The sequence below is a fragment of the Notechis scutatus genome, chromosome 2 (genome assembly GCF_049901735.1).
Source record: "Notechis scutatus isolate UNSWTSFEM ecotype Mainland chromosome 2, rNotScu1.2, whole genome shotgun sequence".
Taxonomy (NCBI): Eukaryota; Metazoa; Chordata; class Lepidosauria; order Squamata; family Elapidae; genus Notechis; species Notechis scutatus.
In genome coordinates this window covers 203,624,101-203,647,736 of record NC_142010.1, presented here as the reverse complement: position 1 = coordinate 203,647,736, position 23,636 = coordinate 203,624,101, and the positions used below count along the sequence as shown (strand labels likewise).

Here is a 23,636-nt window from a genome sequence, read left to right as displayed (position 1 = left end):
CCATGATGTATGAAAAAATAACAGTTGGAAGTACTGGAAGCCCAGAAACAAATTTACTCACATTTCAGTCTCTCACAGCCAATAACACATTCTGTTCCTAGTGAACATATTTGATGGGTCTGTTCAATATTGGAACTTAAGGCCTTTTAAAATGTTTGCCTTCTGGGAAACTAGAACATCTGTACTCTGGACTCCAATGTCTCTATTCTAAATAATTAATTGACTAAGTATATAGTAAAATAAGTCATTCAGGGGTCGCCAACCTTTTGGACTTCAGGGACCACCAAACTCATAATTTTAGATCCCAGGGACCACTAACTGGTTCTGTGGGCGTGGCCTAATTTGTGGGTGTGGCTTGGTGGTCATGTGACTGGCTGGGCATGGCTTGTATTATATTATAAATATTTATATAAATATTGAATTTTTTTTATAAAAAAAGAGCAACTTTTACCCAAAATCAGGCAAAGCAGGCAGGCAGATTGAGTTGCTCACTAAATCACAGATTCATTCAGAAATCTATCTATCTGACATTGGTTAGAGTTCAGTCTGTCACATAAAATTTGCTTGCAAGCAAACTCATAAAATTAATTCACAACACACCATGTATGTAAATATTGAATTTTTTAATAAAAAAGCAACTTTTATCCAAAATCAGGCAAAGCAGGCAGATTGAGTTGCTCACAGAATCATTCAGTGATCTATCTATCTGCCATCGTCTAGCTCAGTCTCTCAAATTTGCTTGCCGTGAGTCTGCACTGAATTTGCTTGCAAGCAAACCTTCACTCCTAAGCAAGGTTCGGCTGTGCTTAGCTAGAAAGCAAGAAATCCAACCATTTCCTGCTTCCTAGCTAATCTAAATGTCCAGGCACAGCAGAACAGATGATGGTCGGAAAAAGGAAAAATAGCAATTTAGCAGACAAGTTTGCCGGGTATGGAGCGAGTGGGCGGGGAGGTTCCCGCGGGCCATGTGGGCTGAGCAGCCTTGTGTTTCTGCATAACCTGGATTAATTGCTTTGGGGGGTGTTCTGGGGGTGAGATTTCTCTGCGGCCCACTAAAATTTTCTCATGGCCCACCAGTGGGCCACCGCCACCGCCCACTGGTTGGCAACCGCTATTCTAGATTATATGTTGCTAGCCTTAAATAAACATTCCATGCTTACTTAATATGCATAAAACAGCATCAATATACAACAAACATCATAAGAAACACATGTAAAAAAACACAAAACAGGTGGGGGTAGAAAGGTCTATACCAGACTGTAAATTAAATCACAATTTAAATCTATACATACATGTAAGCATACAGTATATATGCATAGGATATTAAGTCAAATACATTCTGAAGAAAAATGCAGTGTTAGTCATTTAAGATAAACTAATATAAAAACTAAAGCTTTGCTAATTATTTGTTACACTTCGGTGCTTAGTGGGTGTGGTGCTGAACAAGCCACCTTGTCTCACTCAATCACATCATCAGTCCACTCAAGTTTTATCATCAGAGAATTGGCTGAGCCCCATAGATATTAATTCATCTGGTTCACAAACAATTACATTACAGATATTAGAGCACCTGTAACATTCCCCACAGTCTATATGCCCCAAGGCAGGTATCAATTAATGCCAAACAACATGTTGTACTGCTAGATCAGAATAAATTGAAATAAAAATAAACCCTAATTATTTTGCAGAAAAGAACCGGCCCCTCCTTTTCCAATATTAGAATTAATACTTCCTTCTAAATGAAAGGGTAATTCACCCCGGGTCTCTTTGCAAAATACTCTCCAGGAAAATCAGTCCTAAATTCATGTTTTCCTTTGAGTTGGAGTAAATAGTAGCCTGCCTGATAAATTGTGGGGTTCTTCATTGTGGTTTCTGACCATCTGTCATATTTCTAAACTGAGAGCAAGACAATCACCAGACTCCTGGGCTCTTAAAATAATCTCTTCTAATTACACAGCGCAATTTTTCCAGCACTTTTGTTTTCCTGATCTGATCATCAGAACTACTACTTCAAGAGATTCAGCTATGATGAGCAGGGGAGCAAGGAACTAATCCCTACACAAGTCCTGTGAGACCAGATTCAATTCCCACTATTTCTCCTTACAAAATGAATAAAATAAAATAAAATAGCAGGGTTTGTGCCATTTTAGCTCTTTTCGATTAAAAACAAATACATCTATATTTCAGATTGTTAAATGGTACTTCGCCTCTGCTCCGCTATGGAAACTAGTGCATCTCTACAGAATTTAAGGCACTATTTTCATGTTTCCATTCAGCTGCATCACAAGAAATAGGTTCGATTTATAGTAAGCCCAGACTATTTTATGTCACCTTGTTCAGTCTTTCAACAGCATCACCAGTCCACACAAAATATATGGCTACAGTTTCTTATTTCTGTCTGAAAGACAAATAAGACAAAAGGCATTCGTAGATGAATGGATTTCAGTTGTTCTGTTCCAAAGTGCCTTTCTAAAAAATCTCCCATAATATTTTACACTATCAGGAATTTCTTGGGCAGTGAGACAACCTTTGCAAATCTTCCCTTTACCTGATAGGTAAAGGTTGCTGCAGTCCATTGGAGCATTTGATCCCCACAATTTTTCTCCACCCAAATAGTCTCTTGTTCTTGCAACCATGGTGTACTATGTTACTCACAGGCATGGCAGTTCTCTCTACACATTGATATCTGCTATGATTGTAGAGTCCCATTGCCTAATTACGCATGCAACAATTTCACCACTAACTGATACAATAGGCCTGATAGCAGTGTCTTTCTTCTACTGCCAGCTGCTAAGTTCACTGGTGGCCAATTCCTCATAATTTGACCAGAGTCACACTGCAACTTGTTTAGAAAATGCAAATTTAACTGGCACCTCTTCCATTAATACTGTTGAATGTTTTAGAAAAACCTCCACCATACAAAATAACCATTGAGGTTTCAAAAACAGGATGGGATCTAATTAGTTGTTCCATCTAATGGTTAATGGTTGTAGCATGCCATGGAATAAAAAAATCTTCTCCAGCAAAATATTTGCAGCTTATTATTGTAGAAAAGGCCTTTCTGATATTCAAAACCATTCAGGGTTTTGAGGTTGGAAGGTTATTATTATTCCAGACAATACCAATTGTAGGAGATGACTAGGCGGAGCCCGAGGGCAAAGACAAAACACATCCTCTGTCTTGAGTCCTTGAAAGAGAGCTAAGTACTGCCCCCCCTTGAAGTCCATTGACTCTTATCTGCCACCAATTTGCCTTGACTGTTGGTAGATCAGATTATGGTTTATGTTTGTATGGAATAAATCCACAGTGCTTTTAAACTCTATCCTGGATCTTGGTTTCTTGTGCCTGGAATGATGACTGATGTAGTATTTAAGCAATGGCAAAAACATATTTTCAAAGTTTTTTTTGCAAGACAATCTGATAGTCCTAGGACCCCTCTTTCTTTAGCATCCTGCAGCAGTTAGTGGTTGACTTCTTTAAAAAGTTTCACAGTAGCTGTAGGGTCACGGAAAAAATATGTATTTGAACTAAGAAGGCTTTAAGAAGCAGAAACTGAGTGCAGCAAATGTGTTGAATCCTGCTCGTGGCCTTCTGAATAGAATAGAATAGAATAGAATAGAATAGAATAGAATAGAATAGAATAGAATAGAATAGAATAGAATAGAACAGAACAGAATAGAACAGAATAGAATAGAATTCTTTATTGGCCAAGTGTGATTGGACACACCAGGAATTTGTCTTGGTGCAAATGCTCTCAGTATACATAAAAGAAAAGAAACATTTGTCAAGAATCAAGAATCATAAGGTACAACACTTAATAATAGTCATAGGGTACAATAAGCAATCAAATTATACTAGGAAACAGTCAATATACATTGTAAGGATACAAGCAACAAAATTACAGTCATACAGTCACAAGTGGGAGGGGATGGGTGATAAGGAGTGATGAGAAGATTAATAATAATAGTGCTGCAGACTTTGTAGTTGGACAGTGTTGAGGGAATTATTTGTTTGGCAGAGCGATGGCATTCGGGGAAAACAACTGTCCTTGTGTCTAGTTGTTCTGGTGTGCAGTGCTCTATAGCATCATTTTGAGGGTAAGAGTTGAAACAGTTTATGTCCAGGATGTGAGGGGTCTGTAAATATTTTCACAGCCCTTTTCTTGACACAAAGCCTGAAATTGACATACGTGTAGCCATTTTAGTTTGTCTTAGTATATATTCTTTTTCTTATTTTCTCTGTGGCAGTAATGGGAGGAAGGGTTTCGGGCTTGACGCATTCCTAAGGGTGGAGGAGTGGAGATAAAGAGAGTGTTATGGCTAGGTGATCTTCTTTCCCATGAGAAATGAGCTGTACGGACTTGGGCCCCTGGAGGTGAAGATTTATGACATCAAAGCAACCTTGAATTACTTCTATTGGAGAATGTGACTTCTGGGGGTTGTTTCTAACTTCTAATATTGTGGGGTAATTCTGGGTTGGGTCAGATCCGGAATTACCATGGACTTTGCCAATTTGATGCTTTCCTAAATAAAGGAAATCTTTTTGAAGATGGACTTTGTTACTTTTCTTTTAACGTGGATTTCATTACTTGGAAACCTGACACATGTCCCTCCCCCAGAAAGCATATTAATGAGCATACATGCACCTCCCTAACTTCCTCCAAATCTCTCATCAGCAACATTCTTTATCCCCTGTATAGATCTTTTTCAAGCTGCATATTCATCACTGCATAATGGCTTAAAAACACTTAATCAGTATAATGGCTTCTCTCCAGAACGTGTAGGTGTTCCAGTTGGAGATTTTTATGGAGAGATTGTCCAGGATGGTATAGGGTCTCTTGCTTGAGCAGGGGCTGGACTAGAAAACCTCCAAGTCCCTTCCAACTCTATTATTCTGTATTATATTCTGTTAGCCCACATGAGAGGGGATCTATGTAATCAAGAACTGCATAGATAGGCATTGCTTAGATTAGATTACATTGCTTTTTGAAGAATAAAAGCATCAGAGTTTTAGTGTATGGACAGGCAAAGGTATTGTTTCCCATGGCTTTCCTGGACCTCAGAAATCCAGTGTTTCTTCATTAATAGTCAATTCACAAGTGCTGAGGACAGAGTAAGGAGCCACATGGTTTCAAAAACAACCTAGCAGCACATGCTGAAATGCATAAAGAATATTTCATGTCCAAGAACCAAGAGCAATACTATTCTCTGCATATTCATTTGGAAGTAAATTTCACTATGTCCAATTACTTTCTAAAACTCACATTACTCATTTCATTAGCTAACTTACTGATAGAAATTAAAGTGAGTAAAATAAAAAAAAGATATGTAAGGATCATTCTAGTTTATTTGAACTATGCCATGGATATCAATTTAAGCTTTAGGACATCTGTAACCCTTCTTTAACCCGTCAGAAAAAAAATCTGTATCCATTTTTAGTATGAATAATTAACATCCTACTTTTCTTTAAGAGTTTGCATTTTAGCTTAAGGATACCTCTTCGTGAATTTTATTGCATACATTGCCGAAATAGTTTCAGTTACATAGCAACTCAGAAATGAAATATGTAATAATAAATATTTAGTTCTTTTGCTACGTCATAAATCCTTTATTTTAGAGAAAATTATTAGGCGGGCGGCTAGGACTTAGTAATACTGTAATTATAACATAAAAGGGAATGAACGAATGACAAAGTTGACAACCATGTGATGAGGGCAATAGCACTCTTCCAAAATATTAGAACATAAATATAATTGGACAGGTTTCTCTCCTTTGCATACCAGTGAGTCGCTTACCTTAATTATTTCACTCTTACAGCAACACCTAAATTTACATTTTATGAGCTGTTCTAAAATCTGCCCTGCTTAATAATCTGTATCTTCAAGAAAACACTTGGAAGCATCTCTCACAATTAAACCCAGCCACAACCTTATATAAATCAAACTTTTGCTACCATATCAAAATGTTACACTGGGGCTGCATAATGTTGCCCACATCCTCATTACATGGTACACTAATTACTACCAGCAGATTCAGAATTTTCTGCACATTAGAGGCTTTTAGAGAAGCTATAAAAAATTTCAGGCACCATTAATTTAAATTTGTATTGAAATTTCCTTTTGACAGATGGCCAAAAATTACTTATTATTTAGAGCACCAGAGCTGCCTGTTTGCACATTAGAAGAGGAAAGGGAAAATTAAAAGCAAGCAGGAAATTTATGTCACATTCATTACCTGTTAAATGTTAAGGAGCATTATCTTGCATGAATAAATTATTTCATACAAGCACACAGTCTCCAGCTGCTGGCAACTGGCACGTTCTGGCCAATAAAAAACCATCTCAAGTCACATAGCAGACAATCATAAAAAGCCTTTCTTAACCAGGAGCCACTTAAGAGAGAACAGATCAATAGAACAAGCAACTAACTGCTACTCTGGGTATTATGGATAACATTTACAGAAATTAGCAAACTATTTCACCTTGCAAAGCTGGCAACAAGCCCTAGATGCAGAGACAACCCAACTTTGCAACTTGATGGGTGTACAAGACAAACATTTATTTATAGCTCTCATCGTGTAATAAATCAGTGGAAAAAGAGTTGTACTTTGTATGCTGTCACACTGGATGCCCACCTAATGGTTTAGAAAGGAGGAACCCAAATAATGGCAGGTGAATTAGTTTCATCTACCAAACAATGACATACCTCATTGGTTCATTTCTATTGTCCTTTCTTGACTTTTTGAGCATTGCTGGCCAACAGGCAAGAGAATTTATACACACTCACAAATCACTCAGCAATGTGTTAATTTCTTAGGTTTAATTTCAAATTATATGTAGCCATAAATTCTCAATGTTCCTACACTGAAAAAAATGAAACAAATACCTTGCCAGGTATAGTAGGTCATAATATTTAGCTTTTAAAAAGAATTTACTGTTCAATTTTTGGTATTTTAATAAAACAGCCTTACATATCCTGCAATGGAAAAACATATGGAAATAGCTAGTCACTTGTCATCCAATAGCGGTAATCCTCGATTTACAAACATTCATTTAGTGACCATTCAAAGTTACAATGGCACTGAAAAAAGTGACTTCTGGCTGTTTTTCACACTTCTGGCCACTGCAGCATCCCCGTTGTCACGCGATCAAAATTTGGATACCGGCAACTGGCAGGTATTTATGACGGTCCCAGAGTCATGTGATCACCTTTAGCGACCTTCTGACAAGTAAAGGCAATGGGGAAACCAGATTCACTTAACAACCATGCTACAAGCTTAACAACTGCAGTGATTCACTTAGCAACTATGGCAAGAAAGGTCATAAAATGGGCAAAATTTACTTAACAACTGTCTTAGCAACAGAAAATTTGGGCTCAATTATGGTTGCAAGTTGAGGACAACTTTAAGTACAATATAAATCAGTTGTTCAGTTATATACGATTAGTCGCCTGGTAGTTGTCTGTCAACCACTGGTTTGGCATTTCTGGGTAAGCAGAAAAAATGGAAGAGCCACTATGAATGGCTGAAAGATGCAATTTTATTTATTTGTCAAGCAAGTATTAGATAACAGGTATAAGCATGGTTATGAATACATGAAATGGATACGAATAAAAAATATAAACAATAGGACAGAGCAGTAGGCACATTGGTGCACTTATGCACGCCCCCTACAGACCTCTTAGGAAAAGGGTGAGGTCAATAGTAGAGAGTCTAAGGTTAAAGTTTTTGGGGTTTGGGGAAGAAACCATAGAGTCAGGTAGAGTATTCCAGACATTGACCACTCTGTTGCTGAAGTCGCAAGTCACAAGATGTCTTATTGAAGGAGGAAGGGGTGTGTGTCAATGTTTATTTTGAAGACATAATAGTAATTGGAATTAGAAGGTTGCACATTCAAAGAAAACTGAAACGTGTATTCAGCATTCATTAGGCAATTCATTATTTATACACCCCCATTTGAAGCAACTGATAAAATTGCAGGCTTTAATCTCCTAATACATAGTAAAACAAATTGTGGCACACACAACAAATATGAAACATTAGCAAAAACATAGCAAAAGCAGTAATAGCACATTGGTTCATTGATCCAACACCTTTCTAAAAATCAAAAAGCAGACAATACTGGGGAGGAGTTCTTAAGTGAAACTTCACAACAATGGAAGTCTTCAGCCTTGCCACCTCAATCCTACCTTCAGACCTCAAAGGAAAGTGAGGTCTTGCTGGATGCATTCAGCACATGTCACCACTGAAGGGGACAGTTGATAAGATTTGTTCTTTACATCAGGGGTCTCATCCCCGAGCCAGGGCCCACTAACGGGCGGCAGCCCATTCAAAACTGTGGCAATAAACGTTGACCCGTTGCTGTGTCCCGGGGGACATGTGATCGCCTCTTGCAATCTTTTGGCAAGCAAACTCAATGGGGAAGCCAGATTCACTTAACAACCAGATTACTAACTTACCAACTGCAGTGATTCACTTAACAATAGGGGCAAAAAAGGTCATAAAATGAGGGAAACTCACTTAACAAATGTTTCACTTAGCAACATAAATTTTGGGCTCAATAACTCAAGCATGAGGGCATGTTAAGTTTCTTTTTCCACAATGTGGAAGAAACTGTTTAGACCTTGTTCTTTGGGAAACTGGTCTATTTGTAGGTTGGCAACTTCCCCTCCCCCCACCTCCCTCCGTCCCTTTGTCTCTCTCTCTCTCCCTTCCCTCCTCCTTCTCCTCCTCCCTCTCCCTCTTTTTAATCTGCCACTGCTACACATACTGAAAATTGTTGCGGATTGAAAACTGACAGTTCCTATCAGTTTGTAGCTATTAGGAACCCTGGGGTTAACTGTGAAGTTCACAAGAACAAGGTCAATTTTACTCTGTTATAACATAACAAAATAACCAACAAAACCAGCAAAGGATTGATTTTGGGGATCAAGCTTCAAACCTTTGTCATCATGTTTAAAAAAAGAGACCAAGTACTGGTAGAATATGAAACCATGAAGCCTCCACAGAACAGCTTTTAGGTATCTCATTTCTCCACCCTTCATCTGGCTAACATTTATAAATCTATTTCCTCCATCTGTAAAATAGACTCGTAATTCCATGAGCAACTCAAAGTACAATATCAGTGATTTATACTATGTACAGGTAGTCTTCGACTTACAACAGTTCCTTTAGGGACCATTCAAAGATACAACAGCATTGGAAAAAATGACTTATGACTCTTTTTCACACTTATGACCATTGCAGTATTTCCATGGTCACATGATCAAAATTCAGAAGCTTGACAACTGGTTCATACGGTTGTAGTGTCCTGGGATCATGTGACCAGCTTTTGCGAACTTCTGACCAGCAAAGTCAATGGGGAAGCCACATTCATTTAACAACCATGTTAAACTTAGCAGATGCAAGGATTCACTTAACAACTGTGGTAAAATGGGGCAAAACTCAACAAATGTCTCACTTAACAACAGAAATGTTGGGTTCCATTGTGGTCATGTTGAGGATTACCTATATCAGGTACATACAATAGGTATAGGTACCTGATTAATATCTGTTTTAACTTGCAGAACTGGCTTTTTTTAAATGTAATCTTTTAGGAAAGAAGCGGAGGGGGGCGGAGTTAAATAAGCCATCAGCCTAGATATTACATTCCCACAAATGGTCTAAATACAACCCCTCTTGAATTCCATTGACCTTTATCTGACATCAAGTTAGTATCGAACTTTATTTGACTAGATTCTTGTATATAGGCTTGATAATAAACTGCAACAATGTAAGATTCTTTGTGCTTGACAAATACAGACTGAGAAGTGTGAGAAACAATATGAGGACTTTAGAGAAAGTTTGCTGTATTTAATGATGGAAACCATTTCTTCTTCCATTCCCTCTGCCCCCGTCGGAAGCTTTTCTCCATACCTTTACCTTGCTCAATCTAAACATAAATTATTTTTAGGCAACTAAAAACCTTTACTATCTAAGATTTGTTTGCCAACAATGTGTCTTCTTTGGAGCATTGGCCTAGTCACTGTGATACATATCTTGATTATGTCCAAATTAAATAATAGCTGTCTTAGGAAAAAAGTGCTTGGATCTTTATTAACAGCTAAATAATTAACTCAACAGAAGAGACATTATATCCATATTTGAAGTATTGCTGTGGCTTTCAGTTCTCTGCTGTTTGCCCTTATTGTTCTTATTTAAAAAAAAATTCAGCCAGGCCTTGAGTTTTGCCCAGAATAGGCAAAATATAAATATTAAAACAAACAAAGATAGTATTGGCCTTTAAATGCTATAACCTATATGGGTTCTGTTACCAATGGAGGCGAGATTGGCTTTTTCCCATCTATGGATCTCCTTCAAAAGAACCAAAATGAAATGTAGAATCCATTCTGGATGTGCAGTCTGCTCTCAAATGTTGATGGCATAAAATGTTGATGGCATGAAATTAATTCATTTTATGCTCAGCCAAAGCTTTTTCTGATGTCCTTATGCCACAGGAGTTGGCGGGTTCATTGGTTTTGTTTAGACAATAAAGATTTTTAATTTATTTTCTGGCTTAAGTAATTTTACTGTGCTTTGGGCAGATTTTTATTTGTTGCAGCCTTTTTTGTTCTTTGATTAATGAAATTGTCTTAGTATTTATATTTTCATATTAGTTGCTATTGAAGCTAGTGGGCAGAAACATTGTTTAAAAAACCCACAGACTTCAGAACGATTAAAAGGACTTAAATATTCTGCTTTACATCATATACAAGCTGAGATGTCCCTACTAAGCAATAGATTAGTGCCAGATCTAGGATGCATTTCTGACTAAAAATATTCTAAAAGACAGTGTTTTGCAGTCTGTTTTGCAGGCCTGTTGAAATATAAATAATCTTCCAGATGCCAATGCTAACCCCACTGAAATATGCATTATAGGGTTCATAGTATGGGAGTTAAGCCATTTAACAGATAAAAGTCATGCCCATGATATATTTATTCTCTGCCATTTCAGCCCTCATGGAGACATGCACTAGAAATAAAAACTTCTTGGAGATTGATAGGCAGGAAGAATCTGATACGAATCTTTCCTGCCATGGAACACAAAACATCTCCCAGGAGGATCTTCCTTTCCTGCTTTATTCCCCCAGTAAGTTTCTGACAACAGCAGATTATATTTTCAAGAATTAGCCAACAAACAAGAATATACTGTATATATATATTGTATATTCCATCAGCTGCTAATGCAGCTGCTGATGCAGAATGAGGCCACTTTTCTCCCTGTCTGCACAAGGCTTAAAATGGCCTCCCCGGGTTATAACAATACATCTTCATAGAGGTTCTTCACAGTACATGTGCTGGAGCTCTTTCCCAGTGGAAAGAATTTCTGTATATCAGAACAAAAGTAGGTAGAAGCATCTCCATGCCAACTGACAACCCTTGTGGTGATATGGTACATAACAAGCTCACAGAGTCCAGCAGTGAATGTTCACTTTTATATAGTGTTTTAAAATTGTCTACCCAAGGCTAATCAATATGGATATCACCATCTAGTTACCATAATAACTTTTCCTATGCTTTAGTTCAACTGTAATAAATGCACTGCAATTCTTTTAGCCCATTCCTTCCATCTGTGAAATAGAATCTTACCTTTATGGAGTCTCTGTCTTCATGCAGAACAGCAGCAGCAACATGAGCAAATGAGAGAAGGAAAGAGACAGAAATATAAGGTATTTTATACAAGACTGTATATTTCTTTTAGCTCCAAAAACACACCACAGCCTTAATCACCATTAAAAAAATAAATGGCAAAGATATTACGTTTGTTATAAAGTTAATTAATAAGTGCACACAACCAATGTTTAAAGTTGGTTCCATTAACCATAACAGGTCGATCAAGTGCCTTTGAAAGATGCTATAGCAGCAGCACAAAATTATATAGGGTGAGCATCTTTTTCAGAGAGAATTATAAACCAGTTGCATGCTTCTTACTTCTGTATTTGATCCTTATTTCTTAGCACATAGGCCTGTTCAACTTTTAATGTTTAATAACACTACCCTTCCAAAACTGTCACCTATGTATTATAAAACACCAAAATGTCACAGTTATTTAATTACACACAATGAGATACAGTGGTTTATTTATGATCACGTTTTCCTGGTACTTTTTTCCTCCTCCGTTATTCCATTGTCGTGGAACTAAACATGGCTTCTTTTTCAGTTAGACAATTCACAGGTTTTTTTTTTAATCTAGCCATTGTATATTAACTAACCCTGTTGCACACATGAACATAATAACTGGTGGTTATTGACTAGTTTCTCCTGTGGAGGAAGAATAAGAATTGTTCAAGTAAGGCTGACCCAGATCAGTCCTTGAAAAATGAAGTCAGTTTCAAAAGATGCCATAGCAGCTTACAGAGATTTTGTATGAAGCCGAATGGGACATGGGACAGTCTTTATGTCTCACAGGAACACCATTTAAAGTTGGAAATATGATTCTAATCTCAGTGGAGGAATCCAAAGTCAGAGAGAAACCCCTTCAATGGGTAGGATCAGGGCTTTTCAATGTCATGGAACTTTAAAGAATTTGTAGCTCTTCCCAATTTATTTTATGGTCCTAAACACTGCAGAAAAAAAGTGATCTAGTGCATGTTGACTGCCCCCCATTATTAAAACAGGCTGGGCATTTGTAGAGAAGAATGCCACTTTCTCTTCAGTTCCACTTACAGACCAACTAAGCTTTAGAATAATCAAGATGCACCCTTAGCTTTTCTCCATTAAGTAGGCAGGGCTCTGCCCCAAAACATAGAGTCTCAAATAGACAAATGGAGAACTAAAAGAATGCCCTTTCCAAATCTGGATTCTTTTGGCTATCTTGAACTACAGCTGCATCCTTCCCAACTCAGATGGACAGCAGGACTGCACTAGACAGTTACAGCAGAAGGAAAGACAAAGGTGGCAAGTGAAAAACAAACAAACCAAGGAACCTGGCAAGGACCTTGTACCTTTTAACATCTGAAGCAACTTTCTCTGAAAGCTGAAACCTAGAAAACAAGTCTTACCTCTTTGGTGATCACTATCGTGATGCTTCTTTTCATCTTTGATTGGAAGGTGAGACTGCCCCCCGAGGGCACTTGACAAGGCTAGGAGGCCCGCACTGCTGCCAATGGGTGGAATGGTGGGTGGCTGCAATCCGGAAGGATGTGGAGTGAGAGGCACTGGAAGGCCATGTCCATGTGATAAATGCTGGGCCTGGAGTTGCTGCTGCTGTGAAAAATTAAACAAGAGTTATTGCATTTGTTTCATAGTTAACCAACTTTCAGCGTGGTTAACTATGTGCAGGTCCTGGACTCATACGTCTTCAAGGGCTGTCAACTAACCAATGATCCCGATTTTCTACTAATTATTCCAACCCTTGAAGAAACAAAAGGACAGAAACACGGTGTACATGAGAATAAAGAATGGAGGTGACCGATGCTTATAACCAAAGTTTAATGCAACGCATTACCTCTGAACGCCTGCCTTAAATAATAACTCTGGCTCCAGTCAAGATTAGGGGGAGGCCTTGTTATTCACTCTATTATATTATTTGGCGGGGGGGGGGAGAAATAGGAAAATAAAACACAAGTTGACTATCAAGGCAGCCATTAAGTTTTGCTTTTAATTTATTTATTTATTGAAGGAAAAAGAAAGCTGAAAATGGAGGAAGCAAGCATTAAGCTGTTCTCCCCAAGCAGCCACCCAGCATGCAGCAAGAGTTAATTTGAAAAAAAGGAAACCTGAATTAACAATCCAGAAAAGGAAACTGGTTGCAGCCACCGTTTAAAGTCCTTTAAGTGTCCTCAGTGGTACTTGAGCAAATTACTAAAGAAAATCTAATGTAGCAAGGCTTGGGTCCTCCTGTAGGCTTGCTCAATAATGCTGAAATAATTGGGCACTCTGTGCACGTTTAGTGATGCTCGAATGAAAAGCTAGAGGCCTGCCCTTGTACTCTTCTCTAGCTGCTGACTCTGTGTTGTGACAGGTTTATTTGAGTGGGACTGCGATGCATGCACCAGTAGCTGCGCTGACAAGAGTTTAAAGTCATTTTTACCAGTACATTGGCAACACATAGAGAAAGCCCTTGAGAGGTTAGAATTGGAGTGCTTGACCTCAGCCCAAGCTGCTTCAAGCTCTCTGCTGTACTAACCATTGTGGCCTAGATGGTTTGTTGATGTCGCTGCTGAAGGAGAGGAGGGTAGGAGGAAGGGAAGGAAGGTGGGTGGAGGGAGGGTTTATGTCACACTCAATCTCCCCGAACAGGGAACTCTTTCACTTCACACTTGCACCTACAGTAATTCACAAGATGACTTTAAAGATTGGCTTTTGCTTTCCCAAACCATGCTTTTTAAACAAATGAAGTCTCATTTTGCTGTCTCTCCTTCCTTCCTTCCTGTTTTAACACTGTTTTCAAAGGAGAGCCAACAACTGTCTCGCTATACATTAAAAAAAAAACCCACACACTCCTTTGCTTCAAAACTCTCCCAATTTTCTCCACATGTTCGTTTTTCTTCTGCCCTTCAAATTCATAACTAGAAAGAAGGGCATTTAATTGGACCCTTCTTTTATCTGGAATTGGTTTTTTTTAAAAAAACAAAAACACCCCATAATTGGGTTTACAATCTGTCAAGCCAACATTATTCTCAAGTTTGGGAAAGATTAATCAGTGCTTAGTTTTTGTTTAAATGAAAGTGTATGCTTTATCCAAAGAAATAAATTCAAGCCAAATTTTCTAAAGTTAGCCAACAGTGGGCATCTATTCAAATTAATATTAAACTTTAAAACACCAGCAGAATTACCAGGCCAATATTTCAAAGATATGAATTTAAGTATTTAATTTAAGTATTTCTGCTCCATTAAATCAGCCCGTCCTACTATCAATTCAAAACCATACATTCCACTCTCCTCTGCTCTAGTCAATAATGCATAAATATTATATTGGGTTTTTCCAACCCTTCACCTAATTGCAGTCCAAGGACGGTTTTTCGGTTTTTACTGACTCAAGAATTTCACCTTATTCTTCCCATAATTCACCACTGTTCCATTTTTATGGGCTGATCATAATCGCCATCATGAGCAACCTTTCGATTGTTCCTTCTCCTTCCTTCTGTTATTCTTGTAGAATAAGTGTATTCTACAACAGGGGTCCCCAACCACCGGGCCGCGGACCGGCACCGGGCCGTGGAGCACTCTCTACCGGGCCGCAAAGAATTTTTTTAAAAAAATGGCGGCTTTCTTCACCTTCGGTGAATGCTGCTGGGATCAGGGATCAAGGACACAAATGAAAGAAGCGGAGGGAGGAAGCAACCGGCCTGTCCTTCTCTCTGGGTCAGCTCTCTCAGTCTCTCTCGCTCCTCCACCAGCACAGGAAGAAACTGCTTCAAAGAAGCAGGGGCTTTTCCTGTCGCCGGCGCCGTTTCTCCCCACCCCACCCCGTCCGCCCGCTCGCCCGCCCGCCTGCTGCTGCTGGATTCAACCCAGTGCTCCGTTCTGCCTGCCTGCCTGCCTTCGTTAATGGTTGAATCTGAACAGCTTCGGCTGAGTAAAAGAGGCGAATAGTTATTATTCTCAGCCGAAGCTGCTCCCAAACAACCAGAAACTAAGGCAGGCAGGCAGGCAGGCAGGCAGAACGGGACACTGTGGATTGAAGCGGGCGGGCGGGGTGGGGGTGGGGGTGAAACGGCGCTTCGGAATAGCTGCGGCGACAGGAAAAGCCCCCCTCCTTCTCTCTCCCCCCGTCCTTGCAAAAATTTTCTGCTTGAAACCGGTCCCTGGTACAAAAAAGGTTGGGGACCACTGTTCTACAAGATGATTAAATGGTTTATAATTGTCTTGGAAAGTATGGATGATACAAAGGCAATCGTTTATGTTTTAAGTAATACATTTAAACCAAGGGGCACATTAAGCATGGCATATTTTATCTTTAAAAAAAATCTGGACAGCCATTCCAGTTGGGATTACTGCAATGCAGTTTACATGGGGCTGCCCTTGAACACCACATGATACCTACAACTGACCCAGAAAGTGAATGAAGTGTATGAAGTGATGGGTTTACCCATATGACATCTCTGTTGTGTGAGTTGCACTAGTTCCCAGTTTCCCTCTGGGTACAATTCAAGGTGCAGGTTATTACCTATAACACCCTATGCGGCACAAGGCCAGCGGCCATCTCTCCCTAAAGGCATCTATTTTTCCTACTGGTCCAGATAGGGAGGGTATGTTCCTAGACCATTCCCTTAAACACTGCTACCTTATGGGATCCAGAAAGTGTATCTTTTCCATGATAGACCCTGCTTTGTGAAATACCCTTTCCCTTAAAGTTTGGCAAGCCTCTATCCTCCTAGCCTTTCAGAAACCACTTAAGATCTGGCTTTTCCTCCGAGTGATAGGATAGGGTGAGGTGGATGAAAGGCTTTAATAAGAATTTTGGAAGCTTAACTTTCATGCCAGTTTTTTAATGCTCATGTTTTTAATAGATAATATGAGTTACGTTGTTTTTATTGCTGATTGGGAGATGCCCAAAATTCAATGTAAGATGAGCAGTTACACCATGTTTTCAATAAATAATAAATATTTTGAAGTATTTTAAAAGAAATATGTTCAATTTTCCCTCCGCGCAACTTTCATATTTGACAAGAGAGCTTAAATGCATTCATAAATATCTAAGTATCAGTGCATGGCATGCAATTCATTCCATCCCTAGGTACAGAAATCTAGAAATAATAAACCAGGCTGACATTTGGTATATTTGAAGGAAAAGCATACGAAGGGGAAAAGAATCTTTAAAAGTTTTTAACATTGATTTTACTGTCATTTCCTAAAGTGAAATCTGAAATATTGAAAACAGAAGTTTGGATGATGCCTTCTGCCCATATCTAAAAAGTTAACGAATTTAAAAAAAACAACAATATCCTACAGACAAATTAGCTGATAATGTTCTCTAGTTGGAGTCAGCACATTCAGAAGCCAATTTTCCTGGAAAGTATTCAGGTTTCTATTGGATATTTTCCAGCCAGTGCTTTCCCCCTTACAGACCCTGAAAGCTTATTGCCATTATCCAAACAGTCCTAACACCCTGTTCCAACTCAAAGACACTTTACCGTTAACTGACAAATTAATCTTGCAGAGACCTCACTTCATATCTCAACCCACATACATGCTGTATGTACATCCTTTCCTCACTGCTGGGAAAAAGAGGAGCAACATCCAATTAAATATATTCTCAACGGTATTGTGATTCAAATCACGCTGCATATGAAAACAGCTACAAAGGGAGGGTAGGAATATGAATATTAGATGGGTAAGGCGCAATAATAAGGAAACCTGGAAAGTGTTATGGAAACAGCAAGGTAAACTAGGACTAGAAAGCTGGATGCACTTTAATCCAGAATACTGAATCAAAATCCTATCAGCAGAAATTATGCACTCTTACAATCACAGATTGAATGGGGATATTTAGACCAGCAAACACCAAAGCTCAGTACAGAGAGGTTTCTGTGTAAGGCAGTGGCCCCCAACCTTTTTTGTACCATGGACCGGTACCGGCATCACAAAATGATCCACGGACCAGTACCGGCATCAGCACGCACGACCAAGGCAAGGCGAGCTGAGCGACTGGCCAGCCAGCCGTCCCCCGCTTCTCCCCGCCACCTTCAACTCCTCCTTTGTACCTTCTCGCGGTCGATGGGCTTTTGGGCTCTTTCTTAATCTCTTCCTGAGTAACGTGAGACTCCACCGCCATCGGGACGGCTCTTCGTTTGAAGCCGCCCCCCCTCAACGAAACTAAGGCGTGAGGATTCCTTCAGCACCCAAACGCCGCTTTCCATCCAACTGACGACCGACAAGCTCACCCGGAAGCACTTTCTCAAGCGCCATCGAAACAAGATGGCGGCGCCCAAGCAAAGTAGGCGGCCCGGTACAAAATGATCCACGGACCGGTACCGGTCCGGGGCCCGGTGGTTGGGGACCCCTGGTGTAAGGCATCCCCCACACAATACTGTCTAACCTCTGATGGTATATAAAGGTAGTCCTCGGCTTACAACAGTTCATTTAGTGACTGTTCAAAGTCACATCGGCACTGAAAAAAGTGACCTATGACCATTTTTCAATGGTCACGTGATCAAAATTCAGATGCTTGGCAACTGACTCATATTTATGACAGCCACAGAGTCCCGGGGTCATGTGATTAATCTTTAAGCGACCTTCTGACAAGCAAAGAAAATGGGGGAAGCCAGATTTACTTCACAACCGCCCTACTAAGTTAACGACTGCAGTGATTCATTGAACAACCATGGCAAGAAAGGTTATAAAATGGGGAAAAATTCAGTTAACAACTGTCTCGCTTAGCTACAGAAATTTTGGGATCAACTGTGGTCAAAAATCGAGGGCGGGCTGCACTGGATGAAATCTACTACCTTGTTAAGGAGTTGGTTCCCCTATTAATATGCTCTTATCACTAAAAAGACTTCTGAACATTCAAACAGAATTTGGTCTTTTGTAATCTGAGAAAATTATTCCATGTCTTGCTCTTTGGCATGACAGAGAACAGGTCATGGCCTCCAATGCAATGCCCCCTTAGATATTAGAAGTAAATTATCACATCTTTCCCAAAATCATTCCTGGCAGAGCTCAGGAGAACTAAAAAATCATCATCATCAAATGACTATTTTTAGTAGTATTTCTAGATAAGAGCATGTCCCAATCTCAAACACCATGCAACAGTCAAGTTGCACAACACAGACTTTATCTATGGAAAAACACAATTGCTGTGTATGACTTTTGTGTAGGGAAAAAAAACCCACTTAGCTAACAATACTTTACTCTTTCTCCAGGCAATGTTTTAATATGTAGCTCCTACTGACGCTGCAAGTCAAGGCTGCTTTTCACTTTTCAGATGAAAGTTACAACCCTAGCTTTCTACTTTTCAAATTATATGGGAAAATCTATATGAATGGGAAAGTTTCATCACTGCAGATGCTCAACGTCAGCATACAGAAAGTAAAGGAGCATGTAAATCTGTGTCTGACTGTTTTATCCTTTACTCACGTGTTAATTATCTAAGAAATGCCTGATTGGGTTTTCTTCAGCCAAGGAGATGCTGTGTTGTTGGATGACTGATTTTTTTCTCATCTATGATACAGCTTTGCAAACTTGTTTGGGCCATCTGGCTCCTCTGTCCAATACTAACTTGATTAACAGGTGTCAGAGATTTACATACAGAACAAGTTGATTCAGTTCCCTTATCTTTGCCACAATCAATGTGGCTGTTGTTTTTAGAGAAGTACATAACCCGGCTAGTACTGCCTGGCATGAGGAACTGTGAATCTTAGGAAGGGCATAATTTGATGACTAGTTTGATCAAAGAGCGATGATGGAGCAGTGGTTAGAATGCAGGCTAATTCTGCCAAATGCCAGCAGTTTAATTCTCACTGGCTCAAAGTTGACTCAGCCTCTCATCCTTCCAAAGTCAGTAAAATGAGGAGCCATATTGTTGGGGTCAATATGCCGATTCTGTAAACTGCTTAGCAAGAGCTGTAAAGCACTGTCATGCCCCTGTCAGAATCTGATTCGGAGGGGGAGGCCGAACAGCTGACAGGGAGTGGGAGTGTGGCTCCGTTGGCTGTGGAAAAAACTGGGGAAGGGCAAAGTCTGGCTGGGCAGAGCCCATGTCCTCTTCATCCTAGGGCATGCAGTGAGGAATGGAGAAGGGAGCAACATGGGTTGCATGGTTTACGGGGAGGAAAGGGCCCTGATTCCCTTAATTAGGTGCAGCTGGGAACACAGTGTTTAAAAAGGGAAGCTGCGCACAGCAAACTGTTGGGAGCAAATAGTGAGTTTCTCTGGTCTTGTTGTGGCTTATCTGTGTTCCTGGCGTCTTCCCAACTGTGTGAGTTTTGCCGTGCTTTCAAGTTTGAAATTCCTTTTTCTGCCCTAGCAAGTTAATTACTGCAGCTTGGTTTGTTTGGATTTTTAGTTACAGTCTGTATGTATTTGGTTTTGGACTGAATTTTCTCCAGCCGAAGGTAACCTGGACAATGGGGGCAAAGTTGGAGATAATAAAGGGACTCTTCTTGCTTATTTGACTGTGTTGCCTTTGGGGCGCACCCGGGTCATCATAGCACTGTGAAGCAGTATATAAGTCTAAGTGCTATTGCTATAGCCCATCTTAGTACCAAAATTTGTCACAGATAAATCATCTGAGTTGCTGTATTATACTGTATACGTAGAATTGGCAAGAATTCTTCTGTTCCTTTAAATCTGTCCAGAACAAAACTGACATTACCTCTTTCTTTCAAATCTCTGGCTACAAGAGGTGGGGGGAGATTCACAGAGAGCTGTTATGGCTCCCTACTATTTCATGTGACGCTGAAATTATTATGCATTATTTTTTTTAAAATAATACTATTTCAGTCTGGAAGGGGTGAAAATCATGATATAGAAATACATGTTTCAGTTTTAAAGCCAATAATCTCAAATATGAGATCATCATGGAACAAAAAAAATGAATATTGATCATGCATGTGTGTAAACCTGTATCTGGGAATATACAATCTGAAAAAAAAATATTCTGCTCAACCTTTCTATTTGGGTTTACTGAAGTAATTGAGCTAAACAGTTTGTCCCAATTGTTTGCTTTCCTTAAGAATCTAAATGGGTCATTTTTATTATGTTACTTATTTTTTTCAGTAGGGCTGAATTTTTGAGAAAAAGAAAAAAAACAGATGGTTTCACTTCAATTTCTCTTTACACAATGGAGAAAAAACTCATGGACAAAGCTTTCTTAAAGTAAGCAAAGGCAAAGTGAAAAATCAATAAAAGCAGGCATATCTTTGTTTGTTTGGTTGGGTTTTAAATGTAACTACAGGCACTCCTTTCCATAACCAAGTTTTCACAATGGCTCACATGGAGAACAAAAGCAAGATTAAATATAGGGTATAAATTAAATAAGGATTAAAATACAAATCACCAGGAAAAATAAAGCATGCTTGAACAGTGGAAAAATAGAAGAAACTTACACATAAAAGTAATGGAAAACAAAAAGGTACTTGGTGTCAAAATTACATTAAAGTAGGCATTACACTTTTAAAAAATGTACTAGATCATGTCCAACCTTGGTAATTTAAAGACTTGTAAACTTCAATTTCCAAAATTCTCCAGCCAGCATTTCACTCATTTGAAAAGCATATCTGGATGGGGAATTCTGGGAGTGGAAGTCCACAGGTCTCCCAAGTTACTAAGGTTGGACAACCCTGTTCTAGATAACATTAATCCACATACATAATACAACAATATCAGGAACTAGATTATTGAGAACTTATATCCTCTTTACACCGTATTAGTATCACCACAAATGAAGCAGTTTCAGAAAGCTTCATCACCCAACAATCATTGCTTTCAAGTTAATAAGAATGAAACAGAGGATAAATAAAGCTCACTGGGAAAAAAATGGGATTCATCAAGAATGCATTAAGCCGATTTATGCTGCATTCAAAGAAACAGAATCAACAGAAATAGGTACCGAATCACATAATAACCAATCCCAGGGCCAATCTGAGCCAAGTTATCATTCCTGTTCCATGCACAGTAAGTATTATGATTAAATAAGATATATTTTGACATTGCTTACAATGTGGAAACAACAATAACATGAAGTAGGTACCTCATTAAGCCAAGCCTCTTTTTGGACTTGCCATCACAGCAATCTGTGTACAGTATACAACAGGTGGCCAGTTTATTGTACAGCTTTAAAACTACAAGCACAGTGTAATATAAGCAGAGTCTTTGATCAAACAATAAAAAGCCAGGAAAATAAGTAATCACTGCACAGAGGTCATAGTCTATTACTAATTTACCCTAGACTTTCTCTGATTCGGAAAAGTGGTAGCTCTAAAAACATGCACATTTGGTGGGAATGACTTCACTAAACAGAGTCAGATTTAACCATCCATATTTGAAGGAGAGAAAAAAAAGTGGTTTTCCCTTCCTTCCCTTCCACATTAAATCAAAATGTTCTGAATCAGCGGGCACAATCAAATTCTCTGCCCTAGTACAGATTCAGGAGCAGACACTCTCAACCGGGAGAAATCAAATGAAACCAATGGAGCTATGCCAAATTATGCCAACCAAAAGCCTAGCCTTTATTTCTTAACCTTTGTTTCAGACCAGAGACCCAAAGAGTAAACTCATTTGAAAAGCAAAAGGCAATCCTTTCACACACAGAGACAGAAATCCCTTCCTGTGTTAAGCACCAGTACAAAAATGCATTAGCATTTAGCAGCATGAGCCACGGACCAGTGGCACCTTGGGGATAATAGCAGGCACCGATGCTAAGTTTTTATTAGAATGTCTATGCACTTATCTATCCCACATGAGCATCCAAAGGTTTCTATTCCCTCCCAAAGCTCAAATTTATCAAGCTAAGATAATGTATTGTCCATTTGACTGTCACATTTAGCCCAGCCTGGTGAAAGCTATGACCGATGGCTACTTGTTAAAGAAGCAGAAAACCTTACAAAATGGGGGACCCACTGCTTTCTCTTGCATGAAATGGATATGTTGACAACTAGTGAATCAGTAAGAAATATAAATTCCTTCAGCTAATCATTGTGCCATATGAAGGGAGAATTATTATAAAGTTTTTAGCAATTCTTAAACATGTTTCAAATCATTATATTTTAAATTCATAAAGCAAAACACTGGGAAAAAAATACCCCAGGCAGAATGATGTTTTTTTAAAATGATACATTCACACACACACACACACACACACACACACACACACACAATTATTCATATACAAATCAGAAATAGTATAGGCAAAATCATTTAAATCATTTCCTTAGTAATACAAGTAATATTTAAATAGATTTAATAGCACTGCTCCAAACCAGTGAATTATGAGTTTAAAACCTATTAAAATGTAATGTTTTTTTTCCCTGAGCTTAGGGAAGAGAGATTTAAATCCACTGAATTTTAATATTTCAGCTTGAGCTGCAGGAGGTAGAGAAAGTCCAAATGAACTATTCCATCAGCACCATTCAAGCATGAACATTTTAATCAGTTTTACTTCCTTGGAGTTCTCTAACACAGTTTACGCTGTCATTCTGAAAGCACTTAATACAGAGAGTGTGAAAAACCACCAAGGCTTGTTATTGCCTTCACAATTGATAGCAAATAATTTTGCAGGCTTCCTATCATTAAAGTGTCACTGCTAAAAATTGAGGTTCAGCACTTCTGGTGCTAAATTGTATTTTTTGGAACATCACTGCATACCTGGTTCTTACATTTTAGTTATATTTCTCTCCGTGATAAACAGGTTCAGAAATACTTGTCTTTAGTAGGCCACCATATAAATAATAAAAACTGGAAGTGTCTACTTGTATGTCAGACATATTTCAAAAATATTTTTGTCATTTTTTCTCATCAAACTGGTCAATTTTGCCATTTATGCAAGTTTAGTTAATTTTATAATCCACTCTTCTATTGTGGATATTTCATTGCTTTTGTATACTTTCCAATGTGTTTTGTACATTACAGATCATTGTTTTGTTTTAAAATGTAAGCCGTCCAGTCTCTCTTTTGATGTTGCCAAATAAATAAATAAATTATTCTTCTCATTAAGAA

The 23,636-nt window shown here is 38.8% G+C and overlaps 1 protein-coding gene across 5 annotated transcripts in view; it reads right to left on the bottom strand.

Annotated features, from left to right (window-relative positions):
* LOC113416838 (transducin-like enhancer protein 4) overlaps positions 1-23,636 on the bottom strand; it is a 159,851-nt gene that overhangs the window by 60,259 nt on the left and 75,956 nt on the right. For 3 of the 5 annotated variants that reach the window (XM_026674944.2, XM_087957846.1, XM_026674960.2), the window contains 2 exons: positions 13,037-13,241; positions 11,625-11,641 (listed from right to left, as the gene is read on the bottom strand). In XM_026674944.2, the coding sequence (XP_026530729.1) occupies positions 11,625-11,641; positions 13,037-13,241 (222 nt within the window). The remainder of the gene's footprint in view (positions 1-11,624; positions 11,642-13,036; positions 13,242-23,636) is intronic. The other 2 variants (XM_026674952.2, XM_026674968.2) reach the window with 1 other exon arrangement.